This window comes from Nannospalax galili, unplaced genomic scaffold, assembly GCF_000622305.1.
Source record: "Nannospalax galili isolate Female #2095 unplaced genomic scaffold, S.galili_v1.0 scaffold364, whole genome shotgun sequence".
Taxonomy (NCBI): Eukaryota; Metazoa; Chordata; class Mammalia; order Rodentia; family Spalacidae; genus Nannospalax; species Nannospalax galili.
The window spans coordinates 1,353,357-1,379,986 of NW_008352752.1; the positions used below are offsets into that span (position 1 = coordinate 1,353,357).

Consider the following 26,630-nt stretch of genomic DNA (forward strand, 5'->3'; position numbering starts at 1 on the left):
AGAAAACTCTGATTTGGGAACCATGAAGCTTGTTGTTATGAAACTTTTGAGGGTTATGGATTTAGGAAGAAAATTGGGAACCATAAAAGTAAACATTTTGATGTACTATAAAGATGCTTGTCATTCCTAGAGTTTTAGAAATTGAATTTAAACATTGGATGAATACATACATTGTGATACAAGGGCAGATTATTTTGTTAAAAGTACCATAAATAAAAGGTCAACTATTATTTCTGCCAGCCTAATTAATGTTTTCTTTCTAGAAACGTTGAGGTCAGATATTCCTGAGAGATTTCAATCTGCTTTGTGTGTTTTCACCTTCTCCATCACACATGCTGGTGTGCAAGTGTGTGCACACGCATCCCAGCTTCAAGCCAAGTCCTAAATAAAGTGAATGAGAATTGTCACTTTTATTTTCAATTCATAAAGAACAGATAACTTGGAGCAGTCTATTCAGAAATAGTGTTGAAAAGGGTGATTTTCTTTTTTCTTCATTCTGTTAGGAATGTTTGCTGTCGATGATGATGATGATGAAGAATTACTGGCAAAGGAGATAATGAAAGGAATTTCCCTGCCCTCCTGACACTTAGCGTTTAACTAGGCCGACTCCCTGAAACTTGAGTGTCACCTTTGCAGTGAACTTGGGTGTTCACTAGGCCTTCAGTCAGCAATGGAGCTGTAAACCAACAGTGTTAAAATCCAGTATTTCTGCAGAAGTGTGTTTCTAAAAACAACTTTGCACTTTGCTTTCTTTTTCAATATTTGAACCGAACTGACATGTTTCTTAACTTGTAAAATATTAATAATTATATTCTTTCCTGAGACTATCTATCAGTGTTTATATGTCATATTTCACTTAAGCCCATGAAATTTATTCACATATTAATACATTTATTCATTCCAAAATATGCATTGAATTTTTTTTTTTTTTTTTTTTTTTTTTTTTTTGCCATAAACACATAGATACCAAAGAGTTAATTTGCGTTTTTTAAAACCTCCTTCCCAATGCCGGCTCTCATTCCTTTTTTGGTCTTTTTGAAGCAGGGTCTCCCTGTAGCCCCAGCTGACCTGGAACTCACTATATGTAGACCAGGTTGGCCTTGGTCTCACAGAGATCTGCCTGCCTCTGCCTCTGCCTCCCAAGTGCTGAGACAACAGGCATGCAGGCTGTCTGTGTGTCGGGCACCCTGCTTCCTGTTAGACTGTGGACAGTGCATCCTAGTGGCTGGGGGTAGCAGTGTGTCATTACCCTCATGCGCTGTTGATGTTCCCAGTGTTTCTGTCACTCTTAGTGTGTAATTCGTCCCCGTGTTCATGTGAGGAACCTGGGCCCAGGGGCCAATGGTAAAAGGGAGTATAATTCCCTACTCAGCACCCAGGAGTTAAACCTAGGGTCCCCTGGGTTACATATTCAGATAAGAGAGGCTTGATGTGTTCACAGTACACTTTATTTCCCGGAGGTCTGAAACATATGTGAAGGTTTTCCAATTGTATTTATTCTCACTGTGGAAAATTATCTTGGGCATATATGTTGTGTACACAAGTCTTTGATTTTTCTTATTTGTGGGTTGATGTTCCTTTAAAAGGACCATTGTTTTGTGTCCCTAATATGGGAGCTGACTGCTGGATGATCCAACAGTCAGGAGGGTCCAGAAGAGTTAAACCTCATGTTCAATCCTCAGCCCTGGCCACTAACTCACAAGGTCAGTAGTTGAGCTGACATCCCTTTGTTTTGAAGCCCAGAGTAAAGTTTAGTGTTTTTTATTGGCTATGGCTGGAAGTTAAATTTCTTACATCTGTTTCAAAGTGCTAGAGTAGCATCATCAGATGGGCTACTCTGGTGGACGAGGATCTGATTGACTCCGTTTAAGAACAGTTCAGTGCTTGAAGTGTGCTTGGGGGATTTCGTTCTTGCCCCTTCCCAGTATAGAAACGCACACCTTGTGGCTGAACATTATGTGTTTTTGAGGAGAGCTTGGGAGAGGATTTTCCCTCCTTTTTACAAAGACAAAGCTTTTCCTCAGTCTTAGTAACCATGGGACTCTGCTTCTGAGTGTTTGCTGTGATGAGCATTCACTTTGTCAGATGCTGAAGTACTCAGCATGCTAGTTAGCTATTATTTGATTATTAATTGGTAGCGGTCATTGTATCACATGAAGTGAGCACATAAAGTAACTTTGTGTGAGTAGTTCGTGAATTGGCACAATTTACACAGTGTAATAATTCATCCCCTGAAATCAGTCAGGGTATCTTTTCCCTTCCTTTTCAATTCAGGAACATTACAGAAGATCTAAACTACAAAATAGTGTCCTCCAAACTGCAGGTTGTCTGTTTTCAGCCTGCTGCCAGGCTCATCCTTCGTTGATTTAGATGCATGGATTTTTACAGTAGCTTGGTTGGCTCTCTGGACTCTTTCAGATATATTAATAATAATTTAAAAACCTGAACTCCATAATGCATCTACCTTATAATGAATTGATCTCAAATATTTTATAGCTTCTATCTTTTCTAATATAAAAGTTCAAGCCATGCCAATTTCAAGTGCTTAACAGGGTATAAGCACTTCATTTTCACTTAATAGATTTTTACCTAAGCCTTGTTTTAGATCTGAACAGGTTGCCTTTGACCTCAGAATCACTAACACAAGGAAAATTACCATTTCATGAGAGCATTTCCCTCCCTTTCCCCTGACGCAGAGAATGACAGATACTCACAGGGCTTGGGAGTAGAGATGGTCTGAGAAAATGCCTGTTAAATGCTATTTTCTAATTGTTTAAAAAAAAAAAAAAAAAAAAAACCAACCAGATCATGCTAATCAAACTAATTTTCTTGTTGAACAGAACTAGTTTTAGAGTGCTTTTGGAGCATTTTTTTTCTTAATTGGTGCTGAAATTTCAAGTTGGGTTCTATCCGGATTTGCTTTTTAAATTCACTATAGTTCAGGCCACATTTGGACCCCCTAACAAACTCATAAACAACCCCCCCCCCAAGTTCAGAATAATCAAACAGATACACCCATTTTTTTCCTCTTTGCTGGGAAGCTGCTTGGTTAAGGCATGGTTGGAGTGTACGAAAACATAAGCAAGTCCTCACTACAGCAGAAAGCCTCCGCCTGCCTCCTCAGCTCCTTACCAGTTGAAGCCAGGAATGCTCTGGCTGTTGGGACTTTTAAATCTAGACTTAAAAGTTATTTGTTCTGTTTAGCATTTTTAAAACAGTTCTATTAGGAATTGCATGTGCTTCGGTTTTAATTTTAACTCATAATGATTGTAACGCACCCTGGGATGCTTGCGTGAAGGGCGCTACAGAAATACAAGATCGGATTGTGTTCTAATATGCAGTATTATTGTGAGGTGCTAGAGTTCCATCACAGACAATTCATAAGGTTGCAGAATTCCTCACGGTAGAGAAGGTAGCTGACTGCTTTTAACTGCCTTTTTCCTCTGATTCTTAACTCTAAAACTTTGTTTTCCTTAATCATCTTTTTCCTTAAAAAATATTATTTCATGTTATAATTTCTCAGAGGAGTGCTAATCTAATTTAGTTTACCCCCAGAGGTTAAAGATGTAAACCAGATGCTACATTAGAAGTTAAGATCACAGCTTTCATTGTTACTGCCTTTGAGATGTCATTCTTACCTGTTTGGAACAATCATGGTCCTTCATCACTGGACACCACTGACTGTCCCGGGCTTGTCCCATTATCTGGTATTTGTTTTAAAGCAATAAAAATGTGGGGCCAACCTGAAACAGGTTATCAACTCTTGAACCGTCCCAGTGGGAACGGCCTGTATTGATACCTGGGTTATGTTGGCATATTGATTCCATTTTGGTTTTGATTTTTAATGGCTGTGCTTCCTAGAGTGATACCTTTCCTCCACTGCTTTGTTCTCTTGCTTTTTGTACGTGTCTCTGCCTGCCACTCTTTTCCTCTGACTTTCGAGAGCAAGCCTAACATCTGGCTGTCAGAAGTGTGAGCTAGGGCAGCTGACTTTCCATGACCTGATTCTCCTATGTGTAAAGGAGGGAGAAAATAGTACTCTTGGCATGGGAATCAGAAAAGAACAATCCCTTGCTCCAAAGTGAACAGTAACCTGAGGTTGTTTGTCTAAATGGGGGCAGGGCAGCTTGAAATTGCACTTCCGTGTCCTCAGAGTTTCAAGAAGTTTGTTGCTAGGTAGATATTGTTTCAAACTTCTTTTAAAAAATACTTTATTGCCGGGCGTGGTGGCACACCCCTTTAATCCCAGCACAGAGGCAGGCGGATCTCTGTGAGTTCAAGGCCAGCCTGTTTTAGATAGTGAGCTCCAGGTCACCTGGGGCTACAGGGAGACCCTGTCTCAAAAAGACCAAAAAAAAAAAACTTTATTAACTTTATTTTATGTGTATTAGTGTATTGCCTGCATGTATGTAAGTGCACCCGTGTCGTGCAGTGCCCATGGAGGTCAGAAGAGGGTGTCAGAACCCCCGTAACTGGAGTTACAAATGCTTGTTAACCTTCCATGTGGGTGCTGGGAATTGAACCCGGGTCCTCCTCAAGAGCAGCCAGTGCTCTTAACCACTGAGCCATCTCTCCAGCCCCCACGTTTTTTGTTAAAAGTTAATTAATGTGAACAACCAAAACTTTTCATTTGTAGAAAAATTAAAGGATCGGCCTGGTGTGGTGGCGCACGCCTTTGATCCCAGAACTCAGGAGGCAGAGGCAGGCAGATCTCTGTGAGATGGAGGCCAGCCTAGTCTACATAGAGAGTGCCAGGACAGCTGGGGCTACAGGGAGACCCTATCTCAAAAAGACCAAAAGGAAAAAAAAGAAAAAGGACCATTTATAATTCCTTCCTACCTACAATGCATACTATTAGCACTGTTTTTCGAATCATAAAATTATGACATATTTTCAAATGAAAGTGTGCTTGAATCTATAAATCTGTTATAGGTTTGGGTCCATTTGCAGGTTCAGCAGTCTTGACCTTAGACAGGGCAGTAATCGGAGGATCAACAAAAAGACCGTAGTCAGGGTGTAAGCACCTTTACCGGTCTCCAGCACCAAAGTGCCTGTGTGCCCTGTGTACACCCAGCCCTCCATACAGTTCTGAAACCCCCTGTAGAGAAATGGGCTGTGCACACTGGAATTGAGTCTGCTAACAGGACCAACCAGCACATTTTTTTCCCTTCCACATTTTTAAACATTTGTTTATTTTGTGAAGAGGAAAGGCGTGTAGTCTGGTGCATGTGTGGCGGTCAGAGGACAGCTTGCTGGAGTCAGTTCTCTGTTTCCACTGTGTGGCTTCTGAGGCTCAAACTCAGGTTGTCAAGATTGGTGGCAAGCACCTGTACCTTATGAGCCATCTTACCTGCCCTAAGGCTCAGGTTTTATTCATGGCAGTAATCACAGATCTTGGCATACAGCAAGAATTCATGAATATTTGCTAATTCAAGACAGCATTATAGGATTGCTTGTGTTTACTTCATGAACTGGATGTTGGTGGTTCTCTTGGTAGAGCTTTATAGATACTCTAATCTATAATATCCTACCTTGTATACTATTTTCCTGTTATACTTAATGGATTTACCTAACCAAGAGCAAGTGACTTCTGAGTATTTCTTTAAGAAAACTTATTGCCATTCTATGTCATCTCACATTTTTGTGTGTTTATAATGTTCTTGATAGATTGCAAAATGTGCATGTTTTTAAGCAGAACAATGGCCCTCTGGGTACAAGAGACCCAGAGGTATGAAAAATGCTAAAAAGGACCTAATTATATATCACAATTAAGTACAAACTAACAACCAGTGGTTTACAGACACAGGTGCCAGTGTGGAGCTGTGAAGGCTCACCCTCACCTCACGTTGGCTCCTGGTGTCTACTCCTCAGCCAGGGTTCTCAAGCCATCGTCCAGCACCATGACTTCATTTAGGGCTATAAACACATGCTACTCTAAAGTCAGCTGTGTAAAGGCCCAGAATCACCTGCATTTAGAGAACTGCAAATGGAGATAACTGTTGAGCCCTTCCGTTAGGAGGCTTAGGGAGTGGTGCATCCATCCATCTTTGTGAGCACCTGCCTCTCACCAGCATGGACAGAGCCTTTTATTTCCTGCATGCTACCCAACACAGCTGACCATTTCACTGTAGGAGGATTTTCGTAACACAGATAGAAATGAAGCCAGATCAGTGTCGTGATGAATCTTCTTTGTCCTAATCTAGAGGTAACCCTGTTAGTAGATGTGGAAATCTGTGTGAAAGCTAACAACAGTCTTAAGCAAAACACAGAAATCAAGAGCAAGATTTAGCTCTTGGTTTCCTGTGAGGTAATGATCACGGGAGAATGGGGTGTTTGGACCCCGTAGTACGCTTCTGGGGGTTTGTGTAGACCTGAAGTTATAAGCCACTTTGGGGAGAATGCATAGGGAGGAGCTTCCAGGGATTTCCTGAGAGCTCCCGTGGTCTCATGCTCCACCAAATGCTGGGACTGTCCTCTGCTCCAGTTGTAGGGCAGCGTGGTTTAAAATCTAATCGTGTTCCTATAAAGAACGAGTGCAGAAAGGGAGTTGGAGCTGTGAAGGTCTTAGAGCCTAATTTTGGTACTTATGCTTAGAAAAGTAAGTTGTTCAAAGGACCTGAGGACTTGTTTTCACTCCCTGGTTTAAAGGTGTTTTTTTTCAAGATGCTCTATTTAAGACCTCAGGAATTAATCACAGGTCTTCTAAGTACAGATACAAGAAATTGTATTCTTTGTAAAAGTGATTGTTCCTCTACCCTGTATTCTTTGTAAAAGTGATCATTCCTCTACCCAAGACCATCAGAAAAGCAATAAGCAAGCATCCTATAATGCATGTAATTTGGCATAGAGTTTCAGATTTATCTAAATCAGATCTGATCAGATTTACCTAAACTCAGGTATATCTAAAGGAAATAATCATGAAAATTCTACTTAGATTACCATAATGTTTAACATAATAACATTTGTATTTTTAATAATTACATCATAAGCAAGATGCTAAGAGACTTCAACCTTCCTGAAAACACACCTCTAGTTAGAAGACGTTGGTGCAGTGTGTGCATCTCAGAGCAATGGGTAACAGGATTGAGTCTTCCCTAGTCTCTAGGAGATGGAAGCATCAGACTTAACATTGAAAAAAGCATTGAAGGTTACATTTCAACTTTTTTTTTTTTTTTGGTATTATAGCTCTACAGACTTTCTTTGAAATATTACGTATTTTATTAACGATATACCTTTTCACAAATATTTTATAATTTAGACTCTTTGCTAACATTATTTAATTGGTTTTAGTATGAAGGTTTCAGTGGGGCAAGAAGGCTCTGGTGGACGGAGTGGAGAATTTGGCCAAATGATATTACCTGGGCATTGTATAAAATTAATTATATATGGAAGATATGTAGTATCTTCTTTAAAGGTTGTGACTTGGTTGTTAAATAATTAAGATGTCCTTGGATGTTTTCGTCTTTAGGAAGCGTGTGGGGAAAAGGCAAGCAGAGCTGCTGTTTTCTGCTCTGTCTTCTCCATTCCTTCTGAGCTTTATGCCGCGTCTCCTTTTGGTGGCGTGCCCTGGTTACCTGGGTAAAAATGCCATTTTCAGACACTAGGATTGATAAAGATGGCAAGAGCCATCTAACTTTGACAACTGGAGTTTAAGTGAAATTTACGAGTGATTAGTCTCCTCCTAACAAATTGAGATTCTGAAAATACCCTGGGCATCTCTCTCAAGAGACTAGCTTAGAAAGCAATAGAGACTCCGGAGGGAAGGATTTGGGGAGCGTCCGCTAACAAGCACAGACAGAGTATGACACTTAGCCGTCCTGCCACTTGCTTTCATAAATTGAAGCCCATTTCCCATCCTTCACATCCCCAAGTACCAGATGGGGACTACCTGCTAATTTTCAACAGACTCACCCCCACGCCACTATTTCAGAGGATGTGCATTTTTTAAAGAGCTTGTTTGTAGTATTTTATATCCTTTTGGGATTCAAACAACCCCAGTTATGGAGAATCTCATTTAAAATTGTACTTGAATGTGCAGTTGATTTCATCCATGTTTGAATAGTGAGTTCAGGTTCAAGTCTGAGTTTTGAATTTTCCACAGATATGTTAAAAAAAAAAAAAAAACTTAAAAAAATTCAGGCCATAGGTCATCAGGTCTTGCCCGATGAGGAGACAGACAAGGAGTTGTGCTTCTCTGAAAAAAACAAAATATAAAATAATAAAGAGCCAGTAGTTTAGTAGATTGTTCAGAAAATGTTCATTTTATTGCAAATTATAGAAGGATGTCTGGTGCCTCCTTGCCATACAGACCGTATATAAAAAGTTATTGTCAAGATTAGTGTTCTGGTCTTGAAAATAACTCTTAGGTTTTCTATATCACTTTGAATGAACTGAGGATTTTAAAGGTTTTCTTTCCTTTTTTTTTTTTTAAATACACATTTTGCATATCAGGATATTTCTTTCAGAAAACAATTATTTTCGCTTTTATGCCAAAGACATTAGCCATGATGTGCTTTCATTTCCAATATGAGCAGAGCAGATACATTCTAGACAGCAAACCTGAGATTGGCCTTCTAGAATTAAACCTGTGCAGGGTGCCCTATCTTGCTCTCTCTCTGGAGCATTCCAATTCAAAACATACATTCCTTCCTACAGAAAAAAAGATATTCGGATTCCTTAGTTGAAATTAATTAGCATTCAGAAACCAGATAGCATGTTTTTGGGTATTCATGAGATCTCTGTTTGAAAAAAATGTTTTTAACTTGTAGAAATGTGTTGCAACACACAGATGGGAAGAAAAAGAAAAAAAAAATCTCTTTAGCAAGCACTGTGTGTAAAAGGAATATTACATTTTACACGCTCCTGATTGCTCTGTGTAAACAGTTTTTGACATCTGTCTTTATAGTTTTCGAGGAGAGGAAGACTTTGTTAAAAGAATCATTTTTATACAGCAGTCACCATTTCAGTCTTGCTTTACCTGTATTATGAAAGCAGATGGCCTGCTTGTCTTTTGAATATTTATAACTATCAAAAACAATCTCTTGCTATTCACCCTTAGGCTTATGAGATGTCAGGACTGTTCTGGTTGGAAAAAAAAATCATCTTGGGTGTTTACAGAAAGAGGATTACATTAAGCTGAAATGACTATACATTTTCCAGTTTAATATTTGTCCATCAGCTGTTTAATCGTATTTAGATAATTGTGTAAATAAGATGTGCTAGCCCTTGCCCTCCTTGCTGAAGGAGCCCGAAAGCTTTAAACGTGGGTGAACCACCATTTTGTAGACACTGCTTTTCTCTCCTCCCACCTCAGCCCAACCCCAAGTCCTCAGCAAGTTCTGATCCTAACATCTCCATCCTGCCGAGAAAGAAGCTGCTATAGCTCACAAAAAGCCAGCTTGGAGCTCACAGGAGATGCAGGGGCTGTGGCTGTGGAGTGCCTTAGAGAGTGTTGTCATATGCAAATACGGAGCAGCCTCCTACCCCCTTTAAAAATGGCCTGGCTTTCTCTTTATCCTCCATGAGCACACGGGGCTTTTCTGGGTATTTTGGAAACTTTTGGAATGGTGGGGGTTAACTGTTTTTTTTTTTTTTTTTTTGACTGGAGGCTGAGCAATCAGAGATAACAGATTTTGCTGTGGTTGGTTGATTTGGCAGAAAAGCATGAACAGTTTTGGTTTAAATGATTGAATAACCTGATTAGCATTGTTTTGGGGTAGATTTTTTTTTTTTTTTTTTTTTTTGGTTGTTAAAGGCACAACAAAGTGATTTTAAGTGTAATCGGATCACTGCCCCTCCCCGATTGGCAGTCTTGTTTCTGAGGAGGCCTTGCCTCACAAACCTACCCCATTGGCTTCTAAGATGACCATATCGAAAAATCAAGCCATCTCCCTTCCATTTTCCAAATATGTTCTCCGTATGCACCTACGGCACGTGTGATTTCCTGGCAGGGGTTTGAAAGAAGATAACATTTGGAGAAATTATGTAACCTCAACCAGTTCCCAGTGTTTCCTGTTGTGTTTTTTTTGTTTTTGTTTTTGTTTTTGTTTTTTTTTTTTTGTGTGTGTGTGTGTGTAGTGTGTTTTTCAGATCAAGAGACCTGCAAATTTTTAAGCAAAGGTTCAGAATGTTCCAAAGATATGGAAGTCAGGCTTTAGAAAAATTCCACCCTTACCTTTTCACAATTAGAAAGGTTATAAATAATGTATTTGGCTGAAAAGGAAGCTCAGCCTGTGGCAGATGGTATCCTTCTAGAGGACTGGGGTTTCTGGGAGGATGGCATTCTTACAGATCGGAACTTTAGCAGACTCTCAGAAAGAGCCGAGTGCCTCAGGAGTAGACATGTGCTTTATGGATCTTAGAAAAGCTTACAACTTGGCTCCTAGGAAGAGAATATTGTGTCACACTGGGGTTAGGAGATCCACAGCCAATTTCTGGCAACTTTCAGATTGTATCTCCTAACACTGGAAGCTTGGGCCTATTTACTGAGTGAGTGTACAGCACAGCAGCATTTGAACTTGGAATTTCTACCACCTGAGTTTTGTCAGTTGGATTAACTGATTCTCAGAACTTTGAAACTTTTTTTTTTTTTTTTTTTTTTTTTTTTGTCTTTTTGAGACAAGGTCACCCTGTAGCCCCAGCTGGCCTGGAACTTACGATGTAGACCAGGCTGACTTTGAACTCACAGAGATCCACCTGCCTCTGTCTCCCAAGTGCTGGGACTAGACCAGGCTGACCTTGAACTCACAGAGATCCACTTGCCTCTGTCTCCCAAGTGCTGGGACTAAAGGCATGCTCCACCACGCCCGGCAACTTTGATGTCTTTATGCTGCCTAGCCACCAACTAGGAAACTTGCAGTCCAAGTTGTGTCTTTTTTCAAAGAGTTCATAGAATGAACCACCAGCAGTCACTTTGAAGACATCTGTGAGGATATATTCTGAAAACCTTGGGAATATATCTCTTACAAATTTGTTGACTAAGACTGTTGAAGCTAAGAAGTGGTAGATTTGAAAGGTTCATTTGACAGTGATATTACTACTTTTGACCCTTCGGGGAATAAAGGGAAGAGGGTTTGCCATTGGCCTAAAGGAGTTACTTCTTTCAGTGAGCCTTCCTTGATCACTAGATGTCTGCAACCCCACAGGGACAAGCCAGACTGTTGTGAGATAGGTTTCAAGCCTGTCTCCCAGTCTAGTAGAAATAATCAGCACAGCAGGTGCTAGCTGTGGTAGCTTTGTGTGCATGGTGTTTGGGAAGTTGGGAAGGGCTTCCCAGAGGTGCCTGCATCCTGAAGGGTGAGCAGCTGCCAGCCAGAGAAGGGAGAGGCCCCTGGACTACATCCAGGCTAGAGGAGTGGGGTATGGCTTCGTGAGCTGCCGGCTTGGTAAAGCAGGGACGAGGAGAAGGCATTCCCTTGACCGGGCTTGTCACTGCACCATTTAATTAGCACATCTTCAGTCTCCTAAGAAAATCCATAGGGAGATAATGAGGTATCTCACCCACACACATGAAGACCTGAGTTTGAATCCCAGCACCCATGTAAAAAACCAGGCATGGTGACCTGTCATCTCAACAGGAGGCAGGGACTCACTTCTAGAACGAACCCTGGTGCTTGCTGGCCAGTCAATCTAGCTGAATCCATGAGCTCGAGGAGCAGTGAGAGGCTCTGTCTCAGAAAACAGGGTGTCCAGCAACTGAAGAAGACTCCTGGTGTTGACCTCTGACCTTTACACACTACACACACACGTATGCCCACACACATTCACTGCACACTCAAACAAAAATTGTGTGACCTAACAAACACAATTTTATCTATTACTCTTCTGTTAAAGCATTTTTTAAAAAATTTTTGTTGTATGTGTGTATACACGCATGCAGTGAAGGTCAGAAGAGAACATAAAGGAGTCAGTTCTTTTCTTAATATTTATTTTGTTTTGTTTTATGTGTATGCTTGTATTGCCTGAATGTAGGTGAGTGTGCCTGTTTTATGCAATGCCTGAGGAGGACAGAAGAGGCTGTCGGATCTCCTGGAATTGGAGTCACAGACAGTTGTTAGCTGCCATGTGGGTGCTGGGATTCAAACCTGGGTCTACTGAAAGGCCAACCAGTGTTCTTAACTGCTGAACCAACTCTCCAGCCCCAGGAGTCAGTTCTTTTCTACCATGTGACTTCTGGGGATCAAAGTCAGGTCATTGGGCTTAGCAGCAACACCTTTACCCACTGATCCATCTTGCCGGCCCCTATGAGAAGTGTCTTTTGTGATCTAGTAATGAAAACCCAGGAGAATTTTCATAATACCTGCCCTAGGATGCTTGATAAGACCCAGTATGGTGAACAAATGTGTTTTCTAAAGGACTCCTTGAGGTAAATACTTGCGTTGTTCCCATTAGTATGGGAATTGTAATGGGTTTGTCAGTTAATTGACCCAAGGTAATACTTTCTGTGTGTGACACATCTTACATGAGAACGAGGATTTATTTCTGTTGTTTCATCAGATGAACTGTGTGTATATTTAGTATATTTCAGGCACTGGACTGGAAACTCAGCTAGAGCCCCACTCCTACATTAACTTGAAACTTTAAACAGGCTTTTAAAGTCAGAGCTTCCTTTTGATTTAAGTAGTAAGAGTCTTAAGAGTCTTGTTGTAGTTTGTTTCTGTCTTGCTGTGATAAAAACTGACCAAAACCAACTTGGGGAGGAAAGGGTTTACTTCACCTTACAGCTTACAGTTCATCTTCAAGGAAAGACATGGTAGGAGCTCAGGGCAGCAACTCTGAGCACAGGCCGTGGAGGAACGTTGCGTGCTCCCCTAGCCGGTGCTCAACCTATTTTCTTTTCTTTTTTTTTTTTTGGTCTTTTTGAGACAGGATCTCCCTGTAGCCCCAGCTGTCCTGGAAGTCACTAATATAGACCAGGCTGGCCTTGAACTCACAGAGATCTGCCTGCATCTGCCTCCCTAGTGCTGGGATTAAAGGTGTGTGCCACCATCCATGTCTTTCTTACGCAACACAGAATCACCTGCCCAGGGATGGTATCACCCACAGTGGGCTGGGCCCTCCCTCATCACTCAATAATCAAGAAAATGCCCCACAGACATGGCTGCAGGCCAGTCCAATGTAGAAAATTCCTCAGTTGAGGCTCCCTCTGCCCAGGTGTGTCAGTTGACAACTGATACTCTCCAGCACAAGTCCTAAGCCCTTTTAAGAATTAAACTTGGTCTGTCTACGCTGTGTACACCCTTACCACCTAGCGAAATGTTACCAGTCTTTGTCATTTGCATTACCAAGGCAGCAGGCATTTTTAGCGTTCTGAATTTAGGATTGCAACGTGAAACATGCTCTTTCAAATGGCACATGTGCCACAAGAGTCTGGTCTCCTTTCCCTGCTACTGAAACTCACTAGTCCCCTCAAATATGACATTTGAGGTTTTACCTAAAGGAGAAAAAAAAAAAAACAAAACATCCTGGAGCAGCTCTGTGAGCAGTTTAATTGTACAGATTCCTGCATATTCCACTAAAAATGGAAGTGGTTCTGAGTTATCTGAATTAAGGAATATTTCCCACCCCCACAAGACACACAAAGATAGGAATTCCAAAAAGTTAGCCATGACCTTTGGACTGAGCTTTCAATTTATGTCTTTCTCAAGCTGTGTTTCCACCAGCAGAGTCTCCTAAACACACACCCCTTGACAGACTAGAAAGCATCCAACATAGAGAAACACTACTTCAGGAGACAGCTTACTGCTTCAGGTTAAAGAAGGGCAGGAGGAGCTTTGACAGTGGTCCACATATAGGTATTGCTTTTCACAAATGTGTAATAATGAACTGCATAGAGCTATTATATATGGACCTTGATTTTTGTAAAAACATTTCAGAATTGTTTTTATATACCATAGGCTCCCCCCTCATGAATTTTCCACTGTTCATCATAGAATCATATTAAATTGAAGTAGTCTATTACATAACCCACCTTCCTAATAGATGGTAAACTTCTTGTAGGTAGAGACAATGTCTTACACATCTGTGTGTCCTCACACCAGCCAGTGCATCAGTGAGCACATCTTATATATTGAACTGTGGAAGCAGACTAGATATTTCTTAAAAACCTTCATAAGGTTTCCAAAAGTAAGGACTAAAGTACATCTGGAAGTTACTTGCTCTATTATAGTAACAAGGGAAAGTGTCAGAATGTCTAAGAATAATAATGTTTTAGAAATTGGGTCAAAGTGGAAGACCATCAGCTGTCGTCCATCTGCAGAATCACCACCACCCATCAGCAATCTCCATCGGTTTATTAGACTCTAGCACTATTGATCCATTATTACCAGACAGTGAGTGACGTGGACACTGACTGTTAACTGGATCAGGTCGTCCTTTGGCTCTGGGTCTGGCAACCTTGCACTGTGGACTGGGGGAGGTTCTTACTGAGCTATTGGATTAATGGCAAAGCTTCAGGAACACATTAAGAATGTCTTCTTAGAGAAATAAAATGTGAAGATGACTATAAAATAGAAAGTGTCAAAAAAAAATCACAGTGCCTATGGGAAAGATAGCCATGTTTTACATAAATAATGCAACTCCACCTTATCCATCACTCCAGATTCTTTAGAGATCCTCCAAACTTACACATTACAGGAATATGTACGTGCTACAAAATTAACACTGATGATGGATGTCAGAGTTAATAATAGCCTAAAGAGCTTTACATTTGAAGTAGCTTAAAGAGATAATGATATAAAAATACTCCTGTCCCCAAACTGGCTTTTCTGGTTGTCAGGTGCCTTCCAACAGTGGAACCTTCTGTAAGCTGTTTCTCTGTAGAACAACCAGGTCTGAAATGTAAGATCTCAGGTTTCTGCTCATAGGAAGAGGGGTGGATTGTTGCTTCAGTCTCCTTCCTAAGACTCAGTTGAGTGTTAAGTTAGTTTACTAGAGTCTGTGAGTGAACCAGGAATTAAGTCACTGCAATTACTATAACCAAAATTATCTTTGAAGCAAACACTTTGGTTTGTTGAAAATGAATTGTGTTTTTAAGAAACCTTCCCCATAATACATTAAAATTACTGTCTTCAATTTTTATATATTAAATGACTGGCTGTTTCCAGGGTTTTTATTAAAAGCAAGATAAATAAAAGTGACAAGACTTTTTTGTGATGGGCACCCTTAAAAATTTAAGGAGCCTAGAATGTACATATTTAAATTTTTTCTGGTCAGTTGAAATTCAGAACTCAAGCTTTACTACAGATACAAAGAGCAAGTTATGAGATGCTTATTTGGAAGAGGGGCTCTTAGAATAGCTAATTTCTTCTCAAGTTTGATCAGTTAACCTTTGGGCAACGCTCTCACCTCCGCTTGAAATCCACACAGTGGAAGTAGGAGTAGAAGATGTATTTCTCCAATTCTAATCAGCATGGCTATCCCCTGGGGGTGTTGGTAAGATGCAGGTGCCAGGTGCCGATGGTGGAGGTCTGAGGTTGGGCTCCAAATTGTGCATTTTGAACAAGCTTCCTGGTGATGCCCATGACTCTCTCTGGTCCTTGGACCATTCTTTGAGCAGGAAAGATGCTGAGTCCAGTCACCAAGCCGCAGGCTCTCCTACCTTTATGAATTTCAATGGTGACATCATCTTCATGCGTTGGAATTTATTGGGGTTTGGTGCACATTTGTCAGGAATAGATCATGTGGATGGAGATTGGGTAGAGTGCTAGAGCAGACGGCTCGATAATTGGTGTCATTGGGCTGTTGGCTTGCTACTTTAATAAGCATTTGATGATGTACTTAATGAATTTTCAGAAGGTGAAGCTTGTAGGCTAAAGTGTAAACGAAAAATGTTTTCATTCCCAGTTGATTTAGAAAAAAAGAGAACAGGCTCCCATAGCAGAAGTGGTGTCTGCATCCCCCCCCCCCCGTGCACTATATGTTACAGATGTTCTCCCCTTTCTACACAGAGTATGATCTCCTCCATTGTGAACAGCACATACTATGCAAATGTCTCAGCGGCTAAATGTCAAGAGTTTGGAAGGTGGTACAAACATTTCAAGAAGACAAAAGATATGATGGGTAAGCAAAAAAAAAAAAAAAAATCCCCCCTGGTGCCAACATACCATTGCGTGTCATTTGGGGGTTTATCAAAGTCACATCGAAAGCCAGATCTTTGATTGCCCAATTAGAGATCAATTTAGAATGTTTCTTTGGGGGTGGGGGAGTGGGTATGAGTATAATGAGATAATTAAATTCAATAAATGTTTGTGTTTAAATCAGCCAAACTGACTTGGTTGTCAGACATGCAGGAAATCGAGGCGTGAGGAGGAGAGCTGTCATTTTTTAACAGTGAAGACCTAACCAAGCCTTGAATAACTAATATCAACTGTGATTTCTCACAGACGCAAACCATGCTTTTAGGAGTTTTGCTTTTGTTGGCAAGGAACGGAGCCTGTTTTCACACCCAGCTTTTAAAGATTAACTGTATTTGACTTATTAAACTATTTAGTTTCTACCATTGAAATGGGGTGGTTTTTATGGCTCTTCACCCGTAGGTGGACATTGTGGTGAGCACAGTTCTCCAGTTTGCACTAGAACCAACACTGTCATTTCTAAACTCTCAGCCAGCCTAGCATCCTCTCTGAACGTGCTGTGTTAGGTCAACATTAATTGTGTAGAAAATGCCTCAAGGTGATCTGAGGTGTAAAATGACAGGTCAAGGTGCGCGCCATGGCTGAGCATTTAGATTCTGGCATTCTCTCTGTTGTGAGTCTGTTAGTGCTCAGTGGAGCAAACACTGATTAAGGTTGATGTTCTAATGTCTATGAATGTCTTCCTTTACATACTTGTAGTTTCCAAATAATATATTTTAAAATAAAATAGAAATGGGTGTTTCATACGCATGGCATTATTCCCTATTTTAAATCTCGCTGCCTTTCTCCATTACGATTCATTTGATAGTAACAACAATAATAACTTTTCCTAAATATTTTTAGAGACAAGAATCTTGAGTTTTGAGTATGTTTTAGCTTTTAATATTTGAAGAAAAGCCATCCATCTACCAAAACAGATTCTTTGCCTTTTATAGCTTAGGGCTGTAATGAAGACAATGTATCATTTTTGGAATAATTGCTTGAATTACTGTTCTCTACAAATGGCCCACTTGGGCTGATATCACTGCTTAAAACTGAAGGTTTCTTCCCCAATTCATAGATATGTTTTGCATGTATCAGTGACTGTAGCAATACCATAAGGTCCTCTGAATGCAAATCCCACATATATAATGAAAAGTGAAATGATGATTAAAATCAAAATAGAGTCTGTGTAGGGGAGGGTGTAGTGGCCTCTTGGAAAGACTCACCTATTTATGCTACATTCTAGGCTCAGCCTCTAGTCAGGAGTATCAAACCAGTCTCCTCTCTGTAGCAAGAGAGCATTTGACATACTTAGAGCTGACTCGCAGCCAATCCATACAAGAGCTCTAGCCAAGGGAGAGGCGTTCATCCTGGGTAGGTAGGGATAAATTGCAGAATCATGACAGCATCACCATTCTGCCAGAACACCGACCCGCCCCTTCCTCGCAAGATTGTCTGTAGCATCTGGTGAGAACCACAGCTTCTTGCAGAAAACCTTTGAGTCTTAGCCACACTGGTGTACTAGCTTGGTAGGCCATAACCCACTGCTTCGTTCTGAGAAAGATTTGCTGGTTGCCCTGTTTTCCACAATGATTGGACTTAGATGAAAGAGGCCACGAGAAATGGAGCACGCTACCCAGCAGAGCAGTTATAACACCTATATTATCACATGCCCCTATTATTAGTCTCACTACTTAGAATACTTTTTATTCACTGCTACAGAAAACAAAGTAGGTAGTATTTTCCATCATCTTCTTTCACACATTTTGCCTAGATTACTGATGTTAACACAATAAGGAAATATTTGTAATTTTTTTCCTTTAGTTTGTTATCATAGGTTTTGGGTGGTGGTGGGGCTGTTGGGCTCAGTGTGTCTTGTCTTGTGCTGTTGAGAAGATATCTTTTTGAAGCCATTTTTAAAAGAAACATGATTGCTTGTAGACCGTCTGGCCTCATGAGTGAGAACACATGATGGTTTGACCCTAAAACAGACACAAAAGTGTGAATATAGTAGATTTTTATGCCACAAATCTAAGCTGTGTTTAAAAAGCGAGATCAGGCATGTTGGTTCTGTGCTTAGTATGGGGAACTGTCTGAAGAGGGGGAAATGCGGCCCTGTCAATTGCGTTGTGAAATTGTCTTGGTTCCTGTCCCCTTCCATGTGCCCTCTGCCCACTGTCATTTTTATTTTGGACGTGATCAGAAATCTCCCTCTGTGCCCACCGTCTGAAGCTGATTTTCCTTTTTGTCCGCTTTAGTTGAGATGGACAGTCTGTCTGAACTATCCCAGCAAGGAACCAACCACGTCAATTTTGGCCAGCAGCCCGTCCCAGGGAACACAGCCGAGCAGCCTCCGTCCCCTGCGCAGCTCTCCCACGGTAGCCAGCCCTCCGTCCGGACCCCTCTTCCAAACCTGCACCCCGGGCTTGTGTCGACGCCTATCAGTCCTCAGCTGGTCAACCAGCAGCTAGTGATGGCCCAGCTGCTGAACCAGCAGTATGCAGTGAACAGACTCTTAGCCCAGCAGTCCTTAAACCAACAATACTTGAACCACCCTCCCCCTGTCAGTAGGTCTATGAATAAGCCTTTGGAGCAACAGGTATCGACAAACACAGAGGTGTCTTCCGAAATCTACCAGTGGGTACGGGATGAACTGAAACGAGCAGGAATCTCCCAGGCAGTGTTTGCACGTGTGGCTTTTAACAGAACTCAGGTCAGTTTTGTTGTCTTTGATCTGCCTCCTCTTCCCCTCCCCACCCCCCTTCATCCTTGACCCCACCCCTGCTGAGGGTTAGCCTTATACTCCACATTGCATTAACCATTTAACCTTGTGCTGTCATTTCTCCCCATGAGATTATATTGTTGCTGCTGGTGCCAATTCTGTGTCTTCATCCCCTTTGCTAGAGCTGCCCTGTCGTGTCACAGAATCGGAGCTGTCAGTACTGGTACTAGATGGTGAAGAGCGAGTCCTGGGCAGACTCTAGTGTCCTTTCCATATCAGATTTAACTATGTAAATGCTTTGTTGAAATCCTACAACTACAACTTTCTTAATATACTTTAAAGCTTCATGATGATCTCTCACATTTAATTCTCTGTAGCCATTTTGCAGGAAAAATGGTAGAGCTTATAACATACAATGTTTCTTGACTTGGCCGCTCCTTCTTGCTATGGTTTGTTTTCTTCCAAACCCCCTTCTTTGGGGGTTCTTGTGACACTGGCCTATGTACACATTGTGCGTCTTGATTATACTTCCTCCAGGCCTCCCTCTGTCCTCTCCCGTCCCCTGCTTCCTTCTCAGGCCAGATAGTAAATATTTTAGGTTTTGAGAGCCATATCTATGGCATTCTAGAAGGCTAAGCATTGTGGACAGTGGAGGAATGGGTGTGGGCATGGTGGTATTTTAGTCTTATCTGCAGAGCTGGCCTTGAGGTGGGTTGACCCGAAGGCCTCAGTTTATAAACCCATTTTACACCTAGCTTGGAGGCCTGCCTGTGTCCCTGGTTCACACCTTCCTCCTCCTGGGCAAATTCCCGTGGAGATTTAGATTTCAATCTGTTAACATGGTTGGTATTTACAGTATTTATAGGTGTGTGGAGGAGAGGTGACCCAGGTATGGGAAGCCTTAAGCAGATTGAGTCTCCTAAACTATGAATAAGTTTTTTCCTTTGTTTGGATTCAAGAATGATATGTGGTATCTATTTTTAGACAAGGGTCATTAGAAAAAAATAAAAGAGCTTGTAGCTTTGATTAGGCTGAGGGCGCAACGTCTCCATTTTCTCATTCCACCTCAGGGCTTGCTTTCTTGTGTCAGTTTTGGGAGGCCTGACTCATGTTTTCCTCTCATTTAAGTTATTTTTTGTATTACATGATTATTTTTGTACCAGAATTTTCTTCTCATACTCTGGTATTATTAATTCCTCGTTGGTGGGGTTCCTATACCTAGGGGAACCCCAACTGTGCCTTATTTTTGGCTGGCCTTGACTAGATTGGGAATCAGGAGACCTGACAGAGCCTTTAACGGTTGTTTGTCTGCCTTTTTTTATTTTTTGGTAGACCATTGTTCTGTTTTTAAAAGGATGGTTGCACAGGGTTGTGTCTTAGGCTAAAACTGTTTGCTTTTTCTCAAGTTCCTGGCTTTTAAACAGCTTTAGAAAACAGTGTTCACTATTAGCTAGTAAATTTAGTGTGACCCCTTAATTCATTTGGGGGCAATTATTTTAAAAATGACTGACTCAGAAGCCACCCTTCTGGATACCCCTATTTCTGCTAGCGTTCTCCATTTTGTAAATACAGTAATTGCTAGTAAAGCTTAGCGCTGAGCCAAAAAAATAGGACTCTACATAAAAGTCTGCTAATGCTTGTTAAATTCAATTAAAAGCCTACAGACAAAGACAGCATTGACATAGACACAAATCATAGATGTATAGATTCACTGATAAGCATTTGAAAAATTGAGCAAATAGTTGTATCTTAAAACACAAAGGAAATGCACTGTGTGTGGTGAAGAGCAGGACAGAAGTTGAGCTGAGGGAGAGGCGGGGAGACCCACCACACACCCGTTTCTTCTCCTGAGTTGCAATGTGTTAGGTAGGGCTGTTTCATCTGTCTTTGGTTCTTAACCCTGAGGAGTTACGACTACAGGGTTATGACTCTAAGTGATCAGTTTTCTCCTTGTATATGAATCAGCGTTTTTGAAAGGACAGTTATCTCCCTGGCTAATAGAGAAGCCCTGACTTTATTTTTCTGAGAATGAGAAGAAATTGAAAACCTGGCACAGCTTGATACAGATACCATTTTTAAATAGCCAGCTTAGAAAAATAAAAGTCATTACCCTAAATTATTTGGAACCTTGGTTGATAAACAGGTTTACTTTTAAACCTTTATATTGGTAATTGGTGCTTCTCGGTAGAAGATGTTGGGCCTTATTTTGGAACTCTTTGGTTTAAATAGAATTCATTTCATATGTATATTTAAGAGCTCAAGTGTTCATTGGTTGAGAGCCAGCTTTTGCACACGCAAGCATGTATGTATTTTTCAGTGGTCATACTTAAAAAAATCACACACACGCGCCCACACACAGCTGCATTTAGCTTCATGATTAGACATTCATATGAATGCATGTAGTGTGTTTATTTCAAAGTGTGTGCATTTCAATAAAAACAGGTGCAGAGTCAGAGCAGGGTGTGAGTGTGGAGGACGAAAATACACATGCTGATGCATATGTATAGACAAGAGCTCTGCGGAGTTAAATCACACATCTCACATTGGTGTGCGTTCACTACAATATGCAGTTCCAACCCCAGGTTCAGAAAATTACCATCAGATATGTACCTAAAAGGGCAGAGTTATGGCATGGTGGAAGGGCATTGCAGCTACGAACAGCACTTGAGAAACTGCTGCAGTAGATGGCATGCTCATGAATTGAGAGTTCTTATAGTCATTGACAGCTCTGAATAGCTTGAAACCCTGGATTTAAACTCCTGAGAATTTCCTCATCATCTTAATAGGGTTTCCTAAATTAAAACATGATCCTCTCAAGACTTCCACACATGACTTTTAAAAGAAAAAGTCTACCATTTCAGAAAATTTATGGTGAAATTTATAGAAGTACTTGTTTTAAGGTTTTCCCTTCTATGAATGATGGGCATATGCGCTCTAATTGGTATTGAAGATACTAGCTTTTAGCACATGTCTTTCATTCAATTATGTCCACTTGATGTCTTTTTAATAGAAAACTATGGCTAAAAGTGATTGCCAAAGCTTCTAGTCTCACCCTCTTCATTCACCTCTCTGTGATATTGTTATTTAAAGGTTGCGGTACAAGAAAATATATTCTTTAATACTCTCTAGAGAATAAATAGAACCCAGAATTTAACTCTGATCCCAGGGTAGCGCTTCTCTCTCCTTCTCCTCCCTCCTGTCTTTGGCACACTTCATTTTCCAGTAAAATAATGAATGAAGATGGATTATTCAAAACTGATAACAGTAATGGACCATCATGTAATGTTTTATTGAATTTGAGTTCTGCAAATTATGTAGTGGAGAGAAATTTGCCTGCTTGAGCATAACAGAAATCGCTACTGTGTTCCTATAATTCTTCATAGTGTAATTTAAGAAAAGTCCACTATCCATATCACTATTGAACAAAAGGTAAAAAGGTGCCATTACCCCCTGTGACAGCTCTCGATGAGCCTACCACAGGACAGAGGTGAATGCGTCTATTTATAACTTACTGGCTTGAGTCCATTAGCAGGTGGAGTTTGAAAATAGTCTTTCACCTGGACATGTGTTTAAGAATTCACTAAACAACAGAGTCAGGAAGCCTTGAAGAATATTCTGTGTCTTTTCTCTTCAGGAGAGAGGTTTTATCAAATCATTTTTTTCCCCTTTCTGAGGGCTTTGAAGTTCCATGAAGCTGATAAAATCTATTTGAATCAGTGATTATGTTCAAAGAGGAGACAAACTGGAGGCCGGGCAGGCTTTTTGTTCAGATTGGCAGTCTCTTGTGCTTATCTGCCGTTTTAAAGAATTCATAATGAGCTTTTGGAAGTACTGATAATATTTATTGGAGTTTTTTTTCTTTCTTTTACGATTACTAATGAATTTTACTTGTAATAACTTGTAAACGCCTGTTGGAATGTGAAAAAGAGAGGTTTAGGAATTCATCACTAAATACATTCTTTAAGTGGAAAAAAAATGAGGAATCTGGCTTAACCACTATGTAATGACAATGCAGAATAATTGTATGTTTTCATATATACAGCACACATCTAATTATTTGTAAGATGTGAAGTCCCAAGGAAAGACAGCTCCTAATTTCCAATAAAATTGATATGCATGAGTGCTGGTAACTCCATGACATACAAGTTCTCAGGTTCTTTTTAGAAACAAGAATGACTAATGTTTTACTTATTCTAGTTCAACAAATTTATTGAGCACCCATTGAGCACAAATTTATTGGTACACAGATTGTGGAGCTTTAATTCTGGAACCTTGGTATGTTCAGTGGTAGAGCGAGGTATAATGACCTTCACAAACTATTTACTTACTGTGAAGGATCATTGGTAAGTGGTATCTCTATCAGTCAATCACGAGGGTCTGATATAGGTGACCTTGACCTTTCCTGGCAAGTTTGTACTATATTTTCAACTATAGAAAATGGAGAAAGGGCCCACATATATCCTGAATTCACAGATACAGATTTTCAAACAACAAAAACCTGAACAGGACAAAGACATGCACTCCAGTATCTGGGTTCTAGCAGGAATAATTTGCATTCAGATTATTCAATTTTTTAATTAACACTAATCATGTGTTTTTCTGACAATGTTTTCAGGCATTTCCACCAGGGGGCGCTCCCCTCATTGAAAGCTCTGGGCCAAAAATAATAATAACAACAGTAATAATAGTAATAATAATTCTGGAACACAGAAAAAGGTTTCTGGACTGTCTATACTGCCTGCTCTGGAGCTCTTTGAGTGTTCTAGGGTTTGAAACACTGCTTCGGAGAGTCAGCATGTTCCAGACAGAAGCCTGCATTCGCTCCAGTGAGATAATTAAATTCAGGGGAAAGTGTTCTGCCTAGACAACACTTGTATGCGAAATACACCAACCTCAGACTGTAGACAGAGGATAGAGCACTTCCTAAATTCTTTGCCAAGCAATGAGCTACCTTCAAGCTGAGCCACACCCTGATTGGTCTCATGTTAACAAGAGTTGAGAATAGGATGATGTGCTTTTTTTCCATGTGTTTGAATTCCTCCCTATAGTTCTCAAGAGTCTGTGAAACATTTTAAGTAGAAATAAGTGATATATTACTTCGCTATTTAAGATTGAAATGCCTTAATTTCAAGTTTCCCTGATGTAGGATACCCTAAATACTATGGGGTACTTTTTGCCCTAATTTATGTTTTGTTTTTGTTTTTTTTTTAAATTTATTGAGTTATGACCATCTTGGGGATAAACATAAGTGCCATGTAACCATAACATTTTAGGGAAGGCACCTGAGCCCTTCATTCTAGAAACCTTTCTTCTGACACAGTGACCACTATAACTGACTCGTGGTTAGCTCACTTTGTTCCTATTTCTGTCACCTGTTTTCACTCTCGCCGTCTCACCTCTGTCGGCTGTATGCACATAATTGGTTTAGTGCCTTATCAACCACAGAGGTGTAGCTATTGGGCTGAGATGAGAAAAATGAATATTGTATGTCATTGGTAACACATTGCTTTTACATATGCACTGAACGTTTGCTTCTGTCTCTGTATTTCCGTGTTGTCAATACATGTTGTTGTACCAGGCACTTTTGCTTGTCTGTCTGAGACATGGCCTCTCTATGCAACGTTGGTTGGCCTCAAAAACACGATCCTCCTGCCTCCACCTTCCTGCTGTTAGGGATTGCAGACATGCCACCATGGCTGGCCTCCAGCTTATTTTGGGGAGATGTAGCATTTTGTGGGGACACTGGCAAAGAGGCGCTATTTATTACACCTGCTTTAGGACTTGGTGACTCCTGTGTTTGTTTCCATATGACACACCAGAAACAGTCTAACTAGTGGGCCTTGAACAAATGAAAGAGCCCGATGACTGACTGACTGCTTGACGGAATTTAGTCAGGTTGACTGAACGCTGTGTTCTTAAGGAGGCAGTTACTTGTCAGTATCATGGATGAACAGACAAGTGTCCTTCATTCTTTGGTAACAGTTCTTATGCAGTGTTCTTAGGAAAGTTCACATCTAATTTCCAGGCTTTGGTTGTAAAACAGCCTATGGAGAGATTTCTTTGAGTGATTGAAGTCCCTATAACATTTTGGAGGACTGCTTACACCTTAAGTATCCATCTTATAAATCTTTTTTAAATTTTTATTTATTATTTTTATTTTATGTGTATGCATGTATTGTCTGCATGTAGGTAAGTGCACCCATGTCATGCAGTGCCCACGGAGGTCAGAAGAGGCTGTCGGATCCCCTGGGACTGGAGTTATGGGCAGTTGTTAGCTGCCATGTGGGTGCTGGGATTCAAACCTGGGTCTTCTGCAAGAACAGCCAGTGTTCTTAACTGCTGAGCCAGCTCTCCAGCCCCTTATAAATATTTTTAAAAGGACAGTGTTTTCATACTGTCTGTAGCCAAGTGCTATATTCAGGAAATGTGAAACATTATTTTGAGGAATTAGGAAGAAAATGAGGTCGGTACTTCTGAGAAACCATGAAAAACTCCACGTTACAACCTTGGAATCCATGTTGCCCCCCTCACCCAGACAGATGCACACCTCTTATCTCGTCTTCAGGGTTTGGGGGAGTGGATTGGCAAGCTAGGTAGAAATCTTGGCACAGTTTTGTCCTGAGCTACACTGTGAGCTGACGTGGCATCTTGTCCCAACTATTGGGAGACTAAAATACACTGACTTTTATCACATGGTTAAAAAGTATTTGCTGTGCGTCTGTCATACTATCCCTTAAACATACTAGGGGAGGGGGATCACCACTTTTAAAAGAGTTTTTCCAAACACTTGAACAGAACAACCCACTACTTTAAAACTAAAACTGTATTATTTTGGGAAGAAGTACACCTTAAAAAGGGTTTCTCATGCCAGGCGTGGTGGCGCAGGCCTTTAATCCCAGCACTTGGGAGGCAGAGGCAGGCGGATCTTTGTGAGTTCTAGGCTAGCCTGGTGTACATAATAAGTTCCAGGACAACTGGGGCTACAAGGAGACCCTGTCTCAAAAAGACAAAAATTGGGGGGGGGGCTTCTTATGGTTGGTAAGTTTCTCCTGTCAAATAATGATTTTTTTTATTTCCAAAGAGATTTGATAATTACAGGATTTAATATTCTTTTCGAAATGTCAAATGTTAGATTGCATTTTTACAATATGGAGGGGTGGTTATATAGTTCAGATTTGTGGTTTCTGAAGTTTAAATTTTCCAACCTGTTACCCACTGGTATGGAACAGCAAGTTTTTCAGAATCACTTGTGATAGTCCCTGCTTCCCTTTAAACAGCAAATTCAAACCACCATCTGTGACACTTTGATAATTTGAAGAATGAGGGATAACGAAATATTGTCTGTGAAAATCTAGCAGAAGCCTTAGTGATCTTCAGTAATATTTTCCTTGCTATGTTGTCGCTCATTTTCTGGTATCTTTAAAGCTCTGCCTGATTCTCTAGACATGGCTTTGTGTCCTTACTACTGAGCTGTTGGCATTCTACTGCCTTTGTCTAGGCAGCTTGAGAACTATACTGTTCAAGGCTGTTGTATTATGAGGATTTCATTTATTCTTAACTTCCCTCCATCGTCTCTCTGTGAAGGATTTCACAGCAAGTTAATCTACTCAAAGGATGGAGACCAATTAGGCTGGTTCAGTTTATGCTGTATGTAAAGCAGATGCTTAATAAAACTCAGGATACAATTGGGGCTCTCTTCGTCACCACTTCAATTGTAACTAATATAGTCCTATACAGACTCAGTGCCTCTGACTGCTCACTTTCTAAAGGGCAAGGGGCGACAACCCCCCCCC

The 26,630-nt window shown here is 40.7% G+C and overlaps 1 protein-coding gene across 1 annotated transcript in view; it reads left to right on the forward strand.

The window, feature by feature from the left end:
- The window catches only part of Satb1 (SATB homeobox 1), a 79,395-nt gene that overhangs the window by 12,866 nt on the left and 39,899 nt on the right, over positions 1–26,630 (forward strand). The window contains exons 7-8 of the mRNA XM_008849968.3: positions 15,948–16,059; positions 18,374–18,828. Coding sequence (XP_008848190.1) covers positions 15,948–16,059; positions 18,374–18,828 — 567 coding nt within the window. The remainder of the gene's footprint in view (positions 1–15,947; positions 16,060–18,373; positions 18,829–26,630) is intronic.